The sequence below is a fragment of the Drosophila arizonae genome, chromosome X (assembly GCF_054131065.1).
Source record: "Drosophila arizonae isolate 15081-1271.41 chromosome X, UAZ_ARI_1.0, whole genome shotgun sequence".
NCBI lineage: Eukaryota > Metazoa > Arthropoda > Insecta > Diptera > Drosophilidae > Drosophila > Drosophila arizonae.
In genome coordinates, this window is record NC_142927.1 from 35,038,063 (window position 1) to 35,059,925 (window position 21,863).

At 45.4% G+C, this 21,863-nt stretch overlaps 1 protein-coding gene across 1 annotated transcript; it reads left to right on the forward strand.

The window, feature by feature from the left end:
• The first annotated feature begins 652 nt into the window (after window positions 1-652).
• LOC149268263 (uncharacterized) lies at window positions 653-17,471 on the forward strand. Its single transcript, XM_089473303.1, has one exon. The coding sequence runs from the start codon at window positions 4,963-4,965 to the stop codon at window positions 6,376-6,378; it is 1,416 nt and encodes a 471-aa protein (XP_089329429.1). The 5' UTR covers window positions 653-4,962; the 3' UTR covers window positions 6,379-17,471.
• The last annotated feature ends 4,392 nt before the right edge of the window (window positions 17,472-21,863 follow it).

The window sequence follows — 21,863 nt, forward strand, 5'->3', positions numbered from 1 at the left end:
GTTTGAATTGTAGAGTGACTGCCAAATGAGCCTTTATGACTTAATCAGTAATTTCGACATGCGTATATCATTTCAAGTTTTTATAGTCCACTAGCCAATATATTGTAAAGCATTTAATAAACATATAAGTGTACCCCGATAAAATTTTTTCGGTTGAAATTTGAATAAAATATTTAATTATAATTATATATATGTAAATATATATGATTAGATAAATTAGTATATAAATGTACGTAAATATGTACATATACATTTGCGTGAAGTGGATATCCGTAACACCAACCAACCAGTGGCACAATGATCTTTACTGCCAAAATTACTGATTAAGTCATAAAGGCTCATTTGGCAGTCACTCTACAATTCAAACAATACAAAATTGACAAACTACTGAATCGCCAGACAATTATTATTCCATCTCATACATACATACACAAATGTATGCAAATGTATGTGCTCCCTCAAAGGCCAATCAACGGTAAATTTTTGGCATTACAATTTGCTCAGGCAGCAAGAGTTACGCACACAGGCCACAAATGCTCACACATGTTTCCAGAGACTGCAAGTGTGTGTATGCTTGCCCGTCGCGAAATCATATTCTTTATGCGTATCAACGCTTTCCTACCCTTCCCACGAATAACCATCGAAACGCTTACATTTTGTTTGCATGAGCGTGACAAACGCTTTTATGATTTCTGTATACCCTTCACTCAAAAGGAAAGAGCTGGGATCGTTGTGAGGCGGCGCCCCAGTTACCGCCTCACGATTATTTGAAATGAAGAATGTTTATTTTTTATGAAAGAGAGAGGAGATGTTGATTTACGAATTGGAATTAAGAGAATGAAGAAATGTTTATTTTTGGGTTGAAATGAAGAAATGTTTATTTTTATTGGAATCGAAGAAACGTTTGTTGTTATTGAATTGTTATCGGAATTTATGAAATAGTTAGTTTATTTTGTAGTCATTAAGATTTAGAGTTAAGTTAGTAAATTAAGTAGGTTTAATTAGGGTTAGTTTTGTAGTCGGTAAGATTTAGCTGTAGCAGTTAGGAATTAAGTTAGTGATAATTAAGTAAAAATTAGTATTTGATATAATTTTGACATTTGAATTGACGCTGACGATTTATCGGCGATCGGCGGCGCAACCCTGCGTGGAGAGTTGTGAGCGGAGAGTTGCGTCGCCGACGCCGAGCGCTTTGGGCGAGCGCAAGAAAAGAGAGAGTTAGTTAGTCGAGTCGGGATTGAGTAGCGAGAAGGAAGGATGGACCGCGAAGAAAAGGGTGTTAGAGTCTTTTAAATTTAAGCGCGTAGTGGAATCTTGTGAAACGCGGCTAGGTTAAGTGACATTTTGAATAAAAGAAGAAAGAAATACGGAAAGAGATAGACGACTTTCATTGGAATAAACGGCAACTGGAGCAAAGGCGCTGGAGAAGAAAAGGTACACGTGAGTGGCGATCCCCATATTTGATTTCCCCCCCCTCTCCCATTTCCCGGCCAATAACGTTAGATATTCCCCCCCCCCCCCCTGGTGTCTCACTATTACATAAAATAAATTTCTTGTGAGAACACCCTGGGTAGACTGAGTCTACCCCAGCATTTAAATTTACTACCTTACAAGTGGCGCCCGAGCAGGGACACAGGGAGGTGCGCGGTGTATCGTATGGCCGAGGGGAAACGGCGGAAATTATAATAAATATATAAAAGTGCTATATTTTGATATATAAAACCTTAAAAATCTTGATCGAGAAGAGTAGAAAATTTATGTGTGTATATATATATGTGCGTGGGTGTTTAACGATTTTGGCGCAAGCTGTACTTTTCGGCGCCATAATCGTTTTACCGTTGGTTTTCTTCTCTCGTCGCTTTTGAATCTTTATGCCCTGGACAGCGCGATCGCTGTGAGGTATATCCGTTTGGCTGCTTACATTTCATCACGTATTTACTCATTGCTTATATGTCTGATTTTGGTGGTAGTTGATTAAATATATTATATGTCGGAATTAATATATATGGTATATTGAAGTAAATATATATATGGGGTGCATATAAGCGTATATGCATGACGGAGTGTAATGGTATATGGGTATGTATGTGCGAGTAAATACCCGAGAATATTGTTATATGTGCAAGTAGTGGTTGATTTTGACATGTGAATATCTTCTCTGAGTGGCAAGTCGAGTGTATCTTGCAAGTGAGAAAAGAAAAAGTAGAGTATACTGGTAACGGTAAAGAGACGAATTGCGCGTCTAATTCGAATTTCGGCGCGTCGATTTTGTGCATATTTATTCGCCAATATATGAGTATACGCATTTGCATATATGTATGTATGTTTGTGTGCATGTCTGTAGTTATATGCAAACATATATATATGCATGCAGACTGGAGTGCATATACATATATACGCATTTTGTCCGTTTGTTGCTCCCGCTACTCGCTATATATGTATATGTAGGTGAGAGCGCATAGGCGACGAGGGAAAGAGAAAGAGCGAGGGTCAATTTTGGCCGCTTGTCAGTTACATATGTATGTATGCAGGTTATAGCGTACATACATGTATACGCGCTTTGTCCGTTTTTTTTTTACTCTCGCTATTCGCTGTATGCATACATATACGCATATGTGAGCGCATAGGCGAGTGAGAGAAAGAGGTGAGGGTCAACTTTTGGCCGTTTGTCCGTTACGTGGGTCCGCTGTACCCTACGTAGGGCATATGCGACATGTGGGTATGAAAACGCATTGCATCGAGATTCGTCCGGGTTTTGGTGGCTTGGGGCCCACTATGCAGCTCGTCTATTATAGTTCGCTTACCCGTGCGTTATTTCGTGATACCCTACCCAGGGCATATCCGAATAAAATAAAATAAAATAAAATAAAATAAAATAAAATAAAATAAAATAAAATAAAATAAAATATAAAAAAAAAAAAAACAAGGCGGAGCGAATCGGAATAAAGCAGGGTGAAGCGGGAAGTATTCAAGAAGTGGGGAGGTAAGGTAAAGAGAACGAGGCAGAATGTAACAGGTGTAAAGTGAAGAGAGATGAAACAAGTAGGAAATGAAGAAGGGCAAGATTCGATAATGAAGATGGAGTGAAGCAACGAAGAAATTAAACAAAGGTATCGAAAGGAAACGATCAAGGAAAATGAAAGTGTGGGAATGAAGATGAAATACAGCAAGTTAAACGAAGGGAAAAGGAATTAAAGGCGTATAAAAAGGAAGCGAAAAGGAATGAAACGAGTGAACGAGGAAGATCTAACTGAAAGTAAATACGGGGATGAGAAGAGGAGATGAAGTAAAGGCACTTAAACATTAAAAAAAAAAAAAAAAAAGGGGAAATTGAGATTATAATAATAAAGAGAATGATAATAATAATAAAGTAAAGTAAAAAAAAAAAAAATAAAGTAATGAAGTAAAAAAAAATAAAAAATAAAAATAAATAAATAAAGTAGAAAATAAAATAAAATTAAATAAAATAAGAGGAAATAAAGAGAATACAGTAAAATTAGAATAAGTGATCAAAGGGTAGGTTAAGAGGAAATAAGATAATAATAAGACGATAAACGCAAGCGGAATTGTAAAAAAAAAAAAAAAAAAAAAAAAAAAAAAAAAAACCAACAGTAGAGTAGTAAGAGCTGAACAAACCGAGAGGAATAAATAAGCATTCGAGATGGAGGACGCCGAATATCATAACCCAGGATTGAGCGTCGGGTGGATCTACCAGCGGTGCAAGGAGGAGCTGATCACGATAGCGCGAGAGTTCGGCCTGGATGTTGAGGGCCGAGTAGAGGATCTAAGGAAAAGGCTCTCTACGTTCATACAGAGCAACAACTATTCGGCGGAGGCCAAAGCGAGATTGGCCGAGATCGAGAAGCGCTTCGCGAAAGGGTCCGAGTTCACTCTGGGAGGCAATGCGCCAAGCATGGGCAGCCGGGCTTATCAAAAATCGGAGCCGGATTTGCGAAAGCTTCAAGAACAAGGTCCCGTTCAAACAGAGTCCCTGAGACTGAGAGTACCCATGGCGAACAGCGCGGCGGTGCGACGTCGTGAGGAGCGGAAGGAGTTTGGCAACACTGGAGAAGACGAGGCGGTAGCGACAATTCTGAAGACTGGCCGACAAGTCCCCGCGCCTACGATCCCGTTAGAGAGGTCCCCACCCTGGGGGGTCGCCGAACAGGTTCGTAAATGGGGCATGCGCTATGATGGCCGAACGGACCCGTTGGGCTTCGTGGAGATCGTGGAAGAGAGGGCGATCACCTACGGCATCGAGTTAGATCAGATGCCACGAGCGATGAGCGAGGTATTCGCGGATAAGGCGGCGAAGTGGTTCTTGACCAGCGGGTTGAGAGATTCTTCGTGGGCCGATTTCAGGAGGGAATTCTTGGATTTCTTCCTCCCCCCGCAGTACTTCGAACGCCTGGAGGATCAAATAAGGTCGCGTCATCAGAGAGAAGGAGAAAGTTTTAAGGACTACCTAATCGAGCTTAGGTTGTTGATGCGGCAGGCACGATATAGCGCGGCGCAGGAACTGTATCGAGCATATGAGAACGCGGCCCCGGACTATCGGTTGTACGTGAGGCGTCATGATTTTGTCACGCTGACACAACTCACGCAGATGGCAGCCGAGTTTGAGAATGTCCAAGGTCAGAGGAGGGAACAAGGCAGAGAGGCTGTGGCAGATAGGACGAAGACAGCATGGTCGAAGCCGGCGGAAAATCGACCACGCAACCCTTTCCGCACACAGACGCCGGGATCCCAAGTCAGAGGTCAAGCACCAGGAGCAGCGATGGCGCCCACGGCGGTATCCCAAGAGGCTGTCCACCGGATGATGGTGCAGGAGGGCGAGTCTGGAACGGCGACACGACGAACTTGCTATCGCTGCGGGCAAGTAGGTCATTTCGCACGCGAATGCCAAAGCGGGCAAGCACCATCCTGCCAGCGATGTGGAAAGAAAGGTAAAAGCACGCGGGAATGCTGCGAGCGCGACGACGCGGGAAACGGAATGGGGCGCCCCCCGCTGGAGCGGGGCGGCGCCGCTTAGATAGCAAAGATGAGGTGAAGAATCCACTTTCGGTGGAGGAGGGGAGGATCGTCGCGGCGGTGGTGATTAGGGGTCGAGCGATGACGGCCACAATCGACACCGGGGCCACACGCAGTTGCATAAGCGAAGACTGTGTGCGCAGGCAGGCGATCCGAGGCGAGATCCAGGAGATGCAGTCCCGGATTAGATTGGCTGATGGATCCACGCTGGAGATAACGAAGAGGATAAGTGTGGAGGTGAGTCTCGCAGGAAAGGTTGCAAAGATGACATTGCTCGTCATGCCGGCGATGCTGGACCACCTTAACCTGGGGATGGACTTCTTGTGCGCTATGGACACCACATTGTGTTGTGGCAACGCAGCGCTTACCATGAGGATGAAGGAGGAGCCGGACGAAGAGACGTCCCTGAGAAGCGGACCGCATGAATCGAAAGAGAGCGACCAGTCTGGAGGGCCACAGTCGCTTGCTCGATCGAGGATTCGCGAAAAGGAACGGAAGAGGGGCCCCGGGGCACCGTGTTGGTCCCCGACGCAGAAAGGGGGCGCGGCGTCAACGGGCGAAGGATTGCCGATCGATGGGCAGGGCACGTCGCAGGGCGGCGGACCACCGGCCCGGCCGATCAAGAGATGGCGCGAGATCCCGAAAAGAGAACCCGGGAGGTGTCCCCAGCTAGCGAGGGCAAAGGATTTGGAGGAAGGACTAGAGGAGCGTCCCCCAGAAGTTAGGTTGGTGGGATTGGAGGCGGAGGATGTCGACGAAATTCGGAGTAGTCAGTCACCGCAGCGTCCAATATACCAAGAAGAGGATGAGGAGAATACAGAGCCCTCCCCCGACGACACGGGGTGGCCAGAGGACCTGGAGGACGAGCTGAAGGAGTTCCTGGAAGCGGAGCTGGCGCTTTTCGAGGGGCTCGACGGAGTTTCAAATATCGCCGAGCATAGCATAAGGATGCGGGATGATAAGCCTCTTAAGCAAAGATATTATCCCAAGAATCCGGCTATGAGGAAGGTAATTGACGAACAGGCAGACGAATTGATTAGAGCGGGAGCCATCGAGCCGTCGCGGAGCCCGCATAGCGCTCCTATCGTTCTGGTAAAGAAGAAGACCGGAGATTGGCGCATGTGTGTGGACTATAGGCAGCTGAATGCACACTCAATCCCAGACGCCTATCCCGTTCCACGTATCAATCACATTCTCGAGAGGCTGAGACATGCACGATACATATCCACCCTGGATTTGAAGAGTGGATATTGGCAAATCCCCATGGCAGCAGATAGTAGAGAATGCATGGCGTTCACGGTCCCGGGGAGAGGGTTATTCCAATGGCGGGTGATGCCATTTGGTTAACATTCAGCAGGCGCTACGTTCCAAAGGGCGTTGGACACAGTAATAGGACCGGACATGGAGCCGCATGCTTTTGCATACTTAGACGACATTGTGGTGATCGGCGCCACGAAAGCGCAGCATGTGGAGAACTTGAGGGAAGTTTTCCGCCGATTGAGGAAAGCCAACCTTCGAGTAAACCGGAAAAAATGCAGCTTCTTCAGGAAAAGGTTGGTCTATCTCGGGCATGTCATCAGCGAAGAAGGGATACGCACAGATCCCGCAAAGGTCGAGGCGATCCGCCGCTTCCCGACACCATCGACTCTCAAAGAACTGCGGCAGTGTTTGGGAATGGCATCGTGGTACAGGCGATTCGTGCCAAACTTTGCGTCGATGGTGGAACCAATGGCGAGACTCCTTAAGAAAGGCCACAAATGGGAATGGAGCGACGAGCAAGAGGAGTCATTGAAGCAACTCAAAGAGAGCCTCACGACCACGCCAGTGTTGGCGTGTCCCGATTTCTCAGCGAGGTTCGTACTACAGACGGATGCCAGCGACTACGGCTTGGGCGCAGTGCTCACACAAGAGGTCGAAGGCGAGGAAAAGGTGATTGCGTACGCTAGTCGGAAGATGTTGAAAGCGGAGCTCAATTATTCAGCTACAGAAAAGGAGTGCCTAGCAATTGTCTGGGCTATCAGGAAAATGCGTTGCTACCTTGAAGGCTATCGATTTGAGGTAGTTACAGATCACTTGGCATTGAAGTGGCTTAATTCAATAGAGAGCCCCACAGGGAGAATCGCGAGGTGGGCACTGGAGCTGCAGCAGTTCCAATTCGACATCCGCTATCGACGAGGGAAACTAAATGTGGTGGCCGACGCACTCTCTCGCCAACCTGTGGAAAGCTGCCAGCGAATGATGGAGACCAATCCCCCTTGCAAGTGGTTAGCGAGGATGCGTGGGAGGATCAAGGAGGATCCAGAGAAGTTCAAAGATTACGTTGAGGAGAACGGGCAGCTGTACCGTAATCTTGGCCACCGGGTGGACGACGAAGACTACATTCCCTGGAAATTGTGTGTCCCAACCCACCAGCGGAAAAGAGTGCTGCAAGAATGCCATGACGCTCCCACAGCGGGGCATCAAGGCGTGAGGAAGACGGTCATGAGGCTGGCGCAAAGATACTACTGGCCGGGGATGTTCCGGGAAGCGGCTCTATATGTGAAGCGATGCGAGGAGTGCCAAAAGTTTAAGAGCGAGCAACGCAAACCAGCGGGTCAGATGCTGACCAGGCAAGTAGCGGAGCCCATGTCGATTCTGTGCGCGGATTTCGTAGGTCCCATGCCTCAATCGAAGCGCGGGAACACAATGTTGCTTGAGTTCCATGATGCGTTCGCCAAATGGGTGGAGCTGGTGCCGTTGAAGAGGGCAACCGCGGCGTTGCTGCAAGCGGCTTTCAGGGAGCGCATTTTGGCTCGATTCGGAGTCCCCAAGATGTTCGTCTGTGACAACGGCGCGCAGTTTGCGAGTAAGGGATTTCGGTCATACATGGAGTCCTTGGGGGTGCGGCTACAGTTCACTGCCCCGTACTCCCCGCAAGAAAATCCGACCGAGAGGACCAATCGCACCGTAAAAACGATGATAGCCCAGTACATCGAGGGACATCAGAGTTCGTGGGATGTGCTGCTACCAGAGATATCGTTAGCGATCAACTCTAGTGTCGCGGATTCTACTGGATTCACGCCTGCGTTCCTGATGATGGGTAGAGAGCCTCGCCTCCCGTCTACCCTTTACGACGAGGTCACTCCCGGGTCGGCAACGAGGGAAGTCGACTTAGAGACAAAGAAAGAGACGATGAAAGAAATCTTCGAAGTGGCCCGTAATAATTTGCAAAAGGCGTCGAAGGACCAAGGCAGGTATTACAACCTGCGCCGACGAGAGTGGAGACCCGCGCTAGGGTCGATGTTTCTGCTGCGGCAGCACCAGCTGTCCAGCGCAGCGGAGGGCTTCGCGGCGAAATTGGCCCCAAGTTCGAGGGCCCCTACAGGGTCGTCCACTTTATCTCCCCCAACGTGGTGCGACTCGCTCGAGCGGGCGAACGAAGGAAGAGGGTGGCCAACCTTTCCCAGCTTAAGCCTTTCTACACTGAGGAGGAGGAGACCAACGGAGACGACCAGCAAGCGACGCCGAGCCGCGGCCAAAATGGCGGAAACTAGATGATCCCCGTCTGGCGGGGTCGAGCCATCGGAGGGAGCTAGATGATGTCCTCGAGGGATGGCAAGCAGACGAGGCGTTCCAGTCAAGAGCAGAGGATAGTGCGGGACGAGAGGGCTTCGTGTCCATCCCGCGGGACTGGACAGTGCGCCCGGAGGGCACGGTTCTAGCCGAAGAAGTAGTAGAGCTGGTGAGGAGGGAAGCGGAGGTTTGCAGTCGCCGACATCGCCGCACGCGCTTCAAAGTGACGTCGGACGCCGGAGTCTACAATGTCACGGTGGCGGCCACAGGAGCCGTGGTCGTCTCCTTGATTAAGTAAGGGGGGGGGGGGGGGTGTGAGGCGGCGCCCCAGTTACCGCCTCACGATTATTTGAAATGAAGAATGTTTATTTTTTATGAAAGAGAGAGGAGATGTTGATTTACGAATTGGAATTAAGAGAATGAAGAAATGTTTATTTTTGGGTTGAAATGAAGAAATGTTTATTTTTATTGGAATCGAAGAAACGTTTGTTGTTATTGAATTGTTATCGGAATTTATGAAATAGTTAGTTTATTTTGTAGTCATTAAGATTTAGAGTTAAGTTAGTAAATTAAGTAGGTTTAATTAGGGTTAGTTTTGTAGTCGGTAAGATTTAGCTGTAGCAGTTAGGAATTAAGTTAGTGATAATTAAGTAAAAATTAGTATATGATATAATTTTGACATTTGAATTGACGCTGACGATTTATCGGCGATCGGCGGCGCAACCCTGCGTGGAGAGTTGTGAGCGGAGAGTTGCGTCGCCGACGCCGAGCGCTTTGGGCGAGCGCAAGAAAAGAGAGAGTTAGTTAGTCGAGTCGGGATTGAGTAGCGAGAAGGAAGGATGGACCGCGAAGAAAAGGGTGTTAGTCTTTTAAATTTAAGCGCGTAGTGGAATCTTGTGAAACGCGGCTAGGTTAAGTGACATTTTGAATAAAAGAAGAAAGAAATACGGAAAGAGATAGACGACTTTCATTGGAATAAACGGCAACTGGAGCAAAGGCGCTGGAGAAGAAAAGGTACACGTGAGTGGCGATCCCCATATTTGATTTCCCCCCCCTCTCCCATTTCCCGGCCAATAACGTTAGATATTCCCCCCCCCCCCCCCTGGTGTCTCACTATTACATAAAATAAATTTCTTGTGAGAACACCCTGGGTAGACTGAGTCTACCCCAGCATTTAAATTTACTACCTTACACGTCGCCAACAAATTTCAATTTTTGTGCGCTGCTGAGTTCGGTGATTTGAGCGACCATAGAGAGAGATAGAGAGAGAGAGAGAGTAGAACAAAAGCGCATAGTCGTGCTTCATATAAGAATAGCACCATTTCGGTTGAGCGCTTGCAGCGCACTGACTTTGCCGTGCAATATTTTCACTGCTCGAACCTCCAGCGACCGAGCCGAGCAAATACGAAGTAAAGTGGTCGACCAACTTAACATTTTCTGCTGTAGAAAAATTTGTTCTACATGTCTAGTCTATGTGTTCTCTGGTCAGTGGCGGTACTTAGCGCCCGCTGAGTACTTCGTCTCGCGACTACTTGTCACTTGCCTATCCTGGCATACATACATATATTTAACACCATTATACGAGCGGAACAGCTACCATCCTACAAATAAAGACGAGGAAATTACCACCCGGTCTTTTTACTTATCGGCGACGCCACCACTCCAACATTTGGTCCTTCGAGCCGGAGTATTCATCCACCTTCACACCAGCATTCCATCGGCCGTCGAGATAAGTACCCCATTCTTGTCTAGAGTAGTACATACATATATATATGCATAAATACACTGGCACCTCTCATCCGCCTTCTCTTGTATATATGTACATATGTATGTACTAAATTAGCAATATTTCGACTACATGCCTACATATATGTATATATTCTTATATATATAGAGATACATATGTATTAAGCTGTGTTTAAATCCGATTAGTATTTATTAACACGAAAAGAACAATATCCTTTGTTGCTCGTTTAATAAATTTATTTCCATATTCTGCCTTTTCATCCATCCGCACATACATATGTACTCATATAGTACATAACTAGACGCCGGCTGCAGAGACATATGTATGTATATATGTATACATACATATATACATGCTCCTCGCTTAACTATTAAATAAAACACAATATCCTTTGTTATTTTTAATAGTTTTATTTTGCAATTTAATAATTAATCCTCCAAGCATAATTATTTCTACTTGTTTTATTTATCTATTTGCTAATTGTTTGTCCGCTTTCTTCTGTTTGTACGAACATACGCTCATACATACATACACATCCATGTATGCACATATGACAACATATGGCGTACAAATAGCCCAGCAACACAATTAACATATATGTAGGTGCACAATTGCAACTTCCACATACATATACACGACACATTTACAAAATAATAAACTTAAATTGTTAAATTGGTTGTTTTGTTTTGTGTCCAAGCAGCTGAGATCGTCACTAGTATCGATAACATTTTCAATAACTATCACCGGCCGCCACAATTTCTGACGATAGTTGTGTCACGATCAGTATTTATCGTATTTAAAAGAGCCATTGTAAAGCAAAATATAAAGCCACCCTTTTAATTATTAAATTTATCCTAATTACAATAATTAATTACAAAGTCGAATTTCAAATTAAGAATTTGGCTATTTAATTTATCCTAATTAAATAAATAAAACTTTTTTGCCTCTTCTTCTTTGTTTTCGCTTTACTTGCTTAACAAGGCAACAATTCTTTTCCAATTTGCTCTACGTTCAGTTGACAACTTTCTTTCTCTTGTCAACTGAATTACTTTGCTCTTTGAGTGAATTTCTGTCCCCATATCAGAAATTTCCAGCAGCTAACTTCTAGTTAGCATCCATGTCTGATCGTTCGGGTCGAGCGCAACTTAGTGTACCAGTTTCGCGTCTGATCAAGCGCAGTGCCTCTGCATCACCCATTCCGTCCGGGAAACCGCAGACAAGCAGCACTTTCAAGTAGTCCGGTCGTCACCCGATCCAGTATAAAGCCCGCAAGTCCGTCTAAAATGTCGTTGTCTGACTTCATCTCGGCTGCGGATAGGCTCATCAAGTTTGAGTCGCGCATTGACGGTCCCGGAGACTCTAATGCCGCCCAGGCGGCTCAGCTCCGGGCCTTCGAGATCCGTCGAGATCGGGTCAAGGCATTGTGGGATGATGCTGAGCAGCAATATAAGGTCTGTGCCAGAGCATTGAGCCAAGGGGCGAGCAGTGGCGAAGTTGAAGCCACGGAGGCCAAATTCGACAACTGCTACACTGTCTACGAGCGGTGTACGACCCATCTGGGTGTACAGATCGACGCACTTTCGGCATCGAGTACACCGCTCGCTCCTATGTCCGCTCCTTTCGCCACGTCTGAAAGCTGTCGCCTTCCACCCGTTGACATGGAAGTATTCCACGGACTACTTGCGCTGGCCAACATTCCGCGATCTTTTTACTGCGATCTACATAAACAATCCGTGTTTAACTCCGGTGGAAAAGCGATGCAAACGCACTAGTCGCAGAGTATCCTCTCACAAACGACGGCTTTGCATCGGCTTGGGTCTCTTTGTGTGATCGGTTTGAGAATAAGCGGCTGTTAGTCAACAGCCAGCTTAAAACTCTTCTCAACCTTTCCAAGATCACCAAGGAATCAGGCGCGGCTCTCAGAGAGTTGCATAGCACTATGCACAGATGTGTCACGGCAATCGAGCATGCTCAGATATCCACTGAAAGTTGGGATTGCATTCTTGTGTTCCTGTGCACTTCAAATTTGCCGGAACAAACTCGATCTCTCTGGGAGCATTCATTGACACGAAAAACAGAAATCCCAGCCTGGCAGGACGTCAGTCACTTCCTTAGCGAGCGCGCTCGTGCTCTTGAAGCTATGGAAGGTGACCGTTCTGTTCCAAAAGTTCCGAACTCAATTCCGAGATCTGCGAACCCTGCCCTTCTCGAACGACTGAACTCGTTCAGAACGCAAGTGGACACAATCGACACAAGGTGCGATCTGTGTTCAAGAGAGAATCATCCAATCCGATTCTGCCATCAGTTTCTCCAACTATCCATTCATGAACGAGAAACTTACATAAAATCGAAGATGCTTTGTCTAAACTGTTTCGCTAAAGGTCACCAGTTACGAGAGTGTACCAGTACTCACAACTGTTTCACGTGCAATGGTCGACATAATACCCTACTTCATAGGGACAATACTCTTCGGACCGCTGCCGCCTCCGCAACAGCTATAGCTCCGACTCGTGCTCCAGTTATGTCCAACGTCCAAACGTATCTGGCTGCCAACACGCGAGGTGTCCTCCTCGGCACGGCGGTGATTAATATATGCCATTTCGGCGCAACCTATCCCGCCCGTGCTTTAGTCGACTCAGGGTCCGAAGCGACTTTCATTTCTGAGCGACTGTTCCATAATATCAAGTTGCCCTTCAAATCCGTGCATACTCAGGTATCCGGCCTGCATCAAGCAATGACAGCTGAGGCACACAAGCTATGCAACTTTGATATTGGTTCTCCGTTGAAGCCGAGACTGCGAATCAAAGCTTCTGCTCTCGTCGTTCCAAATCTGGCTGGTAACATCCCTTCGTCCCCAGTTCCGCATAACGTGTGGCCAGGATCACCACACGCTCCTGCATCTCCAGGGATCAGCACGTCACTCCGCCTCGACTCTCAAAAGGCGGTCACTGCTCCGCTGACGGTCTTGATCCGCACACCAAAGGGTCTCCAGCTTCCAACGCGACGTCCTAATTTGCAATCCTTGCAAGGGGGGGGAGTATGTTAATGTCAGATCTCATTAACAAGAATTGCTCCTCTCGCACCACACAATGTTAATTAACAATTAACAGTATTCTGTTAATAACATAACCCAGTTCTCCTACTGGTTCGCGGTACTTAGCGCCCGCTGAGTACTTCGTCTCGCGACTACTTGTCACTTGCCTATCCTGGCATACATACATATATTTAACACCATTATACTAGCTGAACAGCTACCATCCTACAAATAAAGACAAGGAAATTACCACCCGGTTTTTTTTACTTATCGGCGACGCCACCACTCCAACACAGACATTGTCATCCTCTTCAAGCAAGTGAGCACATATGTTATCACAAACAATCATTGTTCAGGATGGAACATTGCTGTGAATTCCTCATGTTCAACAACAAAACGTCAGATAATTGTAAAACTTCAACAACAAATCTGGATCTGCTTCAGAGAATCGTAGAGGAAACTGAGGAGGAAGCAGCAGTTATCATCGACCCGATGCATCGGATTGGATCGCCATTGTTAATGCCAGATCCCATTAACAGGATTGCTGCTACCACTACAACATTTTGGTCCTTAGAGCCGGAGATCTACACTCTTTCGCGCACAGCTCCAGCAAAGTCGCTGGCCAGTGCGCGAGGATTCGGTTGCCAAGCTTTTCCGACGCCCAAAGACCTGTAGCCGGTGGAGCCAGTCGCGTGGCAGGCGTCTGCAACCACACTCTTCCAGCAAGCAGCCACATGCCCGACTGCATGCCCCACGTATATGGTTTGCCGCCGCTGCCTCTGCCCACGCCAGGCGCTTTGCAGTCCCCGGTGGCTTTGGCACTCGTGCGGCGGCCACCTGCTACACCAACTCCTTCGTCGTCCATGTTAGCAGCTGCCCTCCTGGATGCTGCTATGTCTCCATTGCGGCACTGCAGACACATTCTAGGATTGCTGTTGGGAGCTGGCCACATCGATGTCGTTCGCAACTGCCACCGGTGCCGAGCTTTGACGACGGCTGCTATTTTGCGGCTCACTCCTCATTCGCGCACAGCTCCAGCAAAATCGCTGGCCAGTGCGCGAGGATCGGCTAACAAAACGCGCCTACGCCCCAGCACAGACAACCGGTTGTAATCGTCGCGTGGCAGGCATCGATGGTGAACCAATCTCCCAATGGGCAACCCAAAAATATGCATGCATGCTCCTCGTCTTCACTTGGAGCACTTTACTCGACTCACTGCACTCGAGCGTCGTCGGCCCACTCTGGTAACTCATCACAAGAAGACCGGCCCGATGCCAACATGCCCATTTATACCCTCTGCTGCCGCGTCGCCGTCTGCGAAGTCGGCAGCATATAACGGGTCCTGTGTCCTCTGTTCTTGCCCACTCTAGCTTTCCCTGCCTTATGGCTGAATTCCAGACAGTTTACGGTATAGCCCAGATACCGTTTTTCCCACACTTCCATCGCTTCGCTGTGTGTATGTGCAGAAATTTTTTCGCCTGGAATGCGTGCGGCTTGTTGTTTTTCCGCTTTTGCTTTCGCTAGAACAAATACATAATTTCAGCTGCGCGCGTTGTTGTTGCGCGTGTACCGTATATGAGTGCTGCTTGCGCATGCACTGCTTTGTTGTTGTATCTGTGCATTGTGCATTGCGCATGCACTGCAGCTAAGCTTTTCGGCGCAGTACTGTACACTGCTTGCTGTCGTGCGCGTGCAGTTCAAACAAATTTTTGTTCCGCACCCACATACCGTAAAATTCCTGGTGGCAGCTGTAGTTTTCCAGCCACAGATACGTTTCGCAGCCGAAATTATGCACTTTTAAGCAAAATTTTTGCCGTCTTTTTATGCCCTGAACCCATTTTCAATGGGAAATCAGGGTTTAATGGTTTTGTTGAAATGTATGTAACAGGCAGAAGGAGGCGTGGCAGACCCCACAAAGTATATATATTCTTGATCAGGGCAAGGAGCTGAGTTGATTTGGCCCTGTCCGTCTGTCTGTCTGTCCGTCTGTGCGTATGTTTGAACGCGTCGATTGCAGAAGATATAAGAGCTAGAGACTTCAAATTTTTTAATAATAAATTTAAAATGTCCATAATTACAGCGCGCATATCAAGTTTATCATTAAAAATCGATAACTCATCCCGATCTTTTTCTATCGATAAAAAACCTTATCGAAAACCAGTTATAAAATTATATCTTCTATACCTTTATTGCTAGAGTCTCCAAATTTTTAATACATGCTTATATGCAATTTATACAATTTTTGTTAAAATATACCCCCACCCTTAAATTCACCCCCTCACCCTCACTAGAGACTTGTGCTTTGGCAATTACATGCATATCCATGTTATAATCATAATCTGAAAGTTGTATGAAGATCGTACGTCCACAAAAAAAGTTATTAAGCAATTAAGTTCTCATAGTAAGCGCTCACTGCCGCTCATGCGTGTTTATGCTTCTGTGTGTATATGAATGTAAATGTTTGTGTATGTGTGTGTGTGTGTGTGTGTATGTATGTGTGTGTATGTATGCCTGTGTGTATGTATGCGTGTGTGTGCGTGCGTGTGTGTGTGTGTGTGTGCGCGCGTGTTTCTTGTGTAAGCTGAAAGACGCGAAAAATTATTGAAATAGCTATTACTCCAAGGGTTCAGGGGATCTCGTAGTCGAGTAGTCTCGACTAGAGCTTTCTTACTTGTTTCTTCTTCTTTTTTTCTAAATGAGAAGCAATACACTTCGCTGTGCATTCACTCCCCTCTTTTTTTTTTAGAAAAAAAAAAAAAAACAAAACAGCTCTATTGCACACCCGTGTCTCCTCTCCACGGCTTGAGATCCGCCACATGCGCCGTCTTGGTCCGCTTCTCCGCCTCCAACCTGATCCTGCAGATGACTGGCGACACAAAACTGGACACTATATATGGGCCTCCATAGCGTGCTGCCAGTTTTGCTGCAAATCCCTCAGCGGCATTAGACAAGTGGCGTTCCTTTGCCCACACCTTGTCACCTACGGCCGGCTTCCACTGCCGCCTCCGTAGATTGTAGTGCTGCGCCTGATCTTGTCCAGCTCTCTCCAGGTTCCGACGCACTTGATTCAACCTCTGCCCTGCTGCAGGCGGCTGACTAGTTATGCAGTTCTGACACCGCTTGCAACGCTGCACGTATGCCCGCGCATCTCGATACACACCGGGCCAGTAGATCGTGCGGCCACTCGAGTTGGCACACACAGCTTCCACGCCGCCACACTTCTGTGGCCGGCTTGATGCGGACTGTGCCATTATAAGTTTCCAGACTCATCGCGATAGTCTGGCCACTTTTGTGGTGCCTTGCGCAGACCCTGGCGCAGCTTGGTGAGCCAACGACATCCTGTCCCAGCTGGCGTCTCCTTACTAGCGACCAAGCGGCTCGCCTCTTTCTCCAGAAGCTGCCGTGAGAGAGCATCTGCTAGCACATTTCTGGATTTGCTGATTTCCCAGACTGATCGTCGTCTCCAGCTGCGAGTCCACCTGACTGAAACTGCCGTCCGCCAAACGTATGCGCCGCCGTGTGGCGCGAACCACGCCCACTCCTCCGAGCGTCTCACTGATGAAGCTGCTCGAGGCTCCCGTGTCAATCGTGGCCTTCTGCTGTGAGACTCCAATGGCCACGATCGCCGTCAGCCGGCTGCCTTCGTCCTGAAGACTGCCCACTAGCGCCTGGGAGCTCCTGGCCGCTGCTCCCACTCGCCCCTTGATGGCGGGTGCCGCTGTTCGTTTCCCGACTGGCAACAGGCAAACGTTCTCACTCCAATGCGCACGCACTGCCAGCAGAAATCCAGTGCCTTGTTGCGGCACGTAAAAGCGCGGTGCCCCTCCTGGCCACACACTCGACATGCCCTGGCCGGATTTGGGATGTGTGTTCGTGCTCCGGCTGTGCCTGTCCTTGGCGCAGGCGAAGGGTTTGCCTCATCCTCCATGCGGCGAGACTCCACATCGCCTCCAGCGTCGTCCATGGCCATCAGTCGTGACCGACCAGGCCGTGGCTGTTGCCGCGGTCCCTCTCCAGCTCCTCGAACTCATCTGCCAGGTGCATCGCCGAATAAATATACAGTGACGAGCAAAACTGTAACACGAATTCAGTGTTGCAACTTCAACGGTCTGTATTTTCGCTTTTACTTGATGGATGTTTGAGATCTTAATTTTGTTTTATTAATACGATATTTGGCTATATTATCTGAAAATTTGGAATCATTCGAAATATAAGTGTAAAGAAAGTCAAATGTTACAGTTTTGCACCCTGGTCATTTTTCAACAATTATATTTATTAATAATTTTGTAATAATGAATACATGACCCTTTTGATTATTTTAGTTCATTAATACCATTTGCCATCAATTTTGTCTACCCTCGCACCATTTTAGGAAGGATCACGCACCAAATGTCCTTATTCCTCTCCCACGGCTCTTTCATTTCACTTGGAGCCACCCATAATTCGCAAGCTGCGATTTCACATGACTCCATATATTTTCAATAATATTCATGTCTAAAGAGTATTCAGGACATTTCATGGACTTAAGTCCTTGCCATATTATCCACTTTTTAAACAAATTATACGTGTTCTTTGAGTCACTGTTTTGCATTTTTCAGTAGTAAAACCCTTATGTTCACACAAATTTTGTTGTAAAGTGATCAGGTACTATGCCGAAACGTTAGTCCATCGATTAAAACCAAGAGTTCCAGCACAATTTTTATTAATTCTCCCTTAAACAAAAAGAGAGCAGCCATCGCGCTTGACAGTTTGCCTTACTCTACTGTTACAGTCAACAGACTGGACTGTGGGACCTCTATGCTAATGCCAAGATTATACATATGACTCAAAATGGTTGTTTATTGCACTGCTGCCAATTTAGCTTTTTTCCCGTCAAATCTGGCTGTTTCCGAAGACCAATTGCAGGATATATTTGGGAATTGCGGGAAGCGGGAATTCTGGCTTTTTTATACCCTGAACCCATTTTCAATGGGAAATCAGGGTATAATGGTTTTGTTGAAATGTATGTAACAGGGAGAAGGAGGCGTGGCAGACCCCACAAAGTATATATATTCTTGATCAGGGCGACGAGCTGAGTCGATTTGGCTCTGTCCGTCTGTCTGTCTGTCCGTCTGTGCGTATGTTTGAACGCGTCGATTGCAGAAGATATAAGAGCTAGAGACTTCAAATTTTTTTTTCAAATGTCCGTAATTACAGCGCGCATATCAAGTTTATCATTAAAAATCGATAACTCATTCCGATCTTTTTTTATCGATAAAAACCCTTATCGAAAACCAGTTATAAAATTATATCTTCTACACCTTTATTGCTAGAGTCTCCAAATTTTTAATGTATGCTTACATGCAATTTATACAATTTCGGTTTTTGTTAAAATTTACCCCCCACCCTTAAATTCACCCCCTCACCCTCACTTTTGTAAAAAGCGTATTTCAAATACTAGAGACTTGTGCTTTGGCAATTACATGCATATCCATGTTATAATCTGAAAGTTTCATGAAGATCGTACGTCCACAAAAAAAGTTATTAAGCAATTAATTTCTCATAGTAAGCGCTCACTGTGAGTGTATGTGTTTGTGTATGTGTATGTATGTGTTTGTGTATGTGTGTGTGCATGTGAGTGTGTGTATGCGTTTGTGTCTGTATGCGTGTGTGAGTGTATGCATGCCTGTGTGTGTGTGTGTGTGCGTGTTTCTTGTGTAAGCTGAAAGACGCGAAAAATTATTGAAATATCTATTGGTACCAAGGGTTCAGGGGATCTCGTAGTCGAGCAGTCTCGACTAGAGCTTTCTTACTTGTTAAAAATGAATTAGATTTTTTTTTCGCTTTTTTTTAATACTGCCACCAATAAAAAACAAGTGTTCTAACAATTCTGTGATTCCTTTTTTTTTTAGTTGACAGAATTTTGTCAACGGAAAAAGCGTCAATGTTTTTTAAAATTTTTAAATTGTCGGGGAGCCTGCAGATAAAATCAAAATTATTTAATGGTCGGTAGAAGAATCAGACAAATTGGTTACCTCTGCTTTAGCTGCTTGATAAGTTCAATCACAAAATAAGAGCAGCGAGCACGAATTTCTTGTTCGAGGCTTGCATCGATATTCAAAGCTTTGATTTTCTTTTCAAAATCATACCCTTTGTACATATCGGATTCTACATGCCGAAAGAATCCCACTTATTGTGATCACAGTTTGTGTAAAGTAGTGGTGGTGATATTGGCGAATATCGATATAAACGTATGATAAAGCTGCCACTCTTTGACACATTTGGTATATTTTTACCACTAACCAGAGAACACATAGACTAGACATCTAGAACAAATTTTTTCACCGACGAAAAAATGCGCTGAGGAGACTACACAACTTCGTATTTGCTCGGCTCAGTCTCTTGAGGCTCAAGCAGTGTAAATATTGCACGACAAAGCCAGTGTGCTGCAAGCGCTCAAACGAAATGGTGCCATTCTTATATGAAGCACGGCTATGCGCTATTTGTCCTACTCTCTCTCACTCTATCTCTCTCTCTCTATGGCCTCTCAAATAGCAGCAGCGCACAGAAATTGAATATTGTTCGCGACGATCCCAGCTCTTTCCTCTTGAGTGAAGGGTATACCGAAATCATAAAAGCGTTTGTCACGCTCATGCAAGCAACATGTAAGCGTTTCGATGGTTATTCGTGGGAAGGGTATGAAAGCGTTGATACGCATAAAGAATATGATTTCGCGACGGGCAAGTACACACACACTTGTAGTCCCTTGCTACATGTATGAGCATTTGTGACCTGCGTGCGTTACTCTTGCTGCTTGTAGCCATTTTAAAGCCCAGCATTTGCATTTGGTCGGTCTTACGGACTGTCATAACCACTTTAAACAGATGTACTATGTATGAACATACATACATATGTATGTACATAAGTACATTTATATATTATTATTGCTAATCATGTTTATAAATGTGTTTATATCCGTAAATAATTATATATAATTAAAATTATTTTATACACATTTTCAACCGAAAAAATTATCGTAAAACACTACTAACTTTATTAAATGCTTTGCGATATATGAAATACACATGACATATTATACTCAAGCTTTACTCATTATTGTCAAAAATTTCTAATTAAGTCATAATGGCCCATTTGATAGTCACCCTACGATTCAAATCATACAAAATTTACAAACTACTAAATCCGGAGACAATTAGCTTGCCATCCCATACAAGCATACACATACACAAATGTATGTATGCATGTGCTCACTTCACAAGGCAGACCAACGGTAAATTTTGGGCTGATGATAGACGAAAATACTGAGAAACAATTGAGTTTCGCGACGCACGGACACAAAAGCACATACACGTAGCAAGGATGTATATGTGTGTGTACATGCTCGTCGCGAAAATGTATTCTTTCTGCGCACAACAGCCTGGGCAAATTGTAAAGCCCAAAATTTGCCGTTGGTTTGCCATGTGAAGTGAGCACATGCATACATGCATTTGTGTATGTGTATGCTTGTATGGGATGGCAAGCTAATTGTCTCTTGATTTAGTAGTTTGTAAATTTTGTATGATTTGAATCGTAGGGTGACTATCAAATGGGCCATTATGACTTAATTAGAAATTTTTGACAATAATGAGTAAAGCTTGAGTATAATATGTCATGTGTATTTCATATATCGCAAAGCATTTAATAAAGTTAGTAGTGTTTTACGATAATTTTTTCGGTTGAAAATGTGTATAAAATAATTTTAATTATATATAATTATTTACGGATATAAACACATTTATAAACATGATTAGCAATAATAATATATAAATGTACTTATGTACATACATATGTATGTATGTTCATACATAGTACATCTGTTTAAAGTGGTTATGACAGTCCGTAAGACCGACCAAATGCAAATGCTGGGCTTTAAAATGGCTACAAGCAGCAAGAGTAACGCACGCAGGTCACAAATGCTCATACATGTAGCAAGGGACTACAAGTGTGTGTGTACTTGCCCGTCGCGAAATCATATTCTTTATGCGTATCAACGCTTTCATACCCTTCCCACGAATAACCATCGAAACGCTTACATGTTGCTTGCATGAGCGTGACAAATGCTTTTATGATTTCGGTATACCCTTCACTCAAGAGGAAAGAGCTGGGATCGTCGCGAACAATATTCAATTTCTGTGCGCTGCTGCTATTTGAGAGGCCATAGAGAGAGAGAGATAGAGTGAGAGAGAGTAGGACAAATAGCGCATAGCCGTGCTTCATATAAGAATGGCACCATTTCGTTTGAGCGCTTGCAGCACACTGATTTTGTCGTGCAATATTTTCACTGCTTGAGCCTCAAGAGACTGAGCCGAGCAAATACGAAGTTGTGTAGTCTCCTCAGCGCATTTTTTCGTCGGTGAAAAAATTTGTTCTAGATGTCTAGTCTATGTGTTCTCTGGTTAGTGTTTTTACCAAACTTCTTCACAAGTTTATCGAAAATGGAAGATTTTAATACCAAACTTT

Excerpts from the sequence above, each read along its gene's own strand:
- LOC149268263 (XM_089473303.1), top strand. The coding sequence starts at position 4,963 with ATGCTGCGAGCGCGACGACGCGGGAAACGGAATGGGGCGCCCCCCGCT.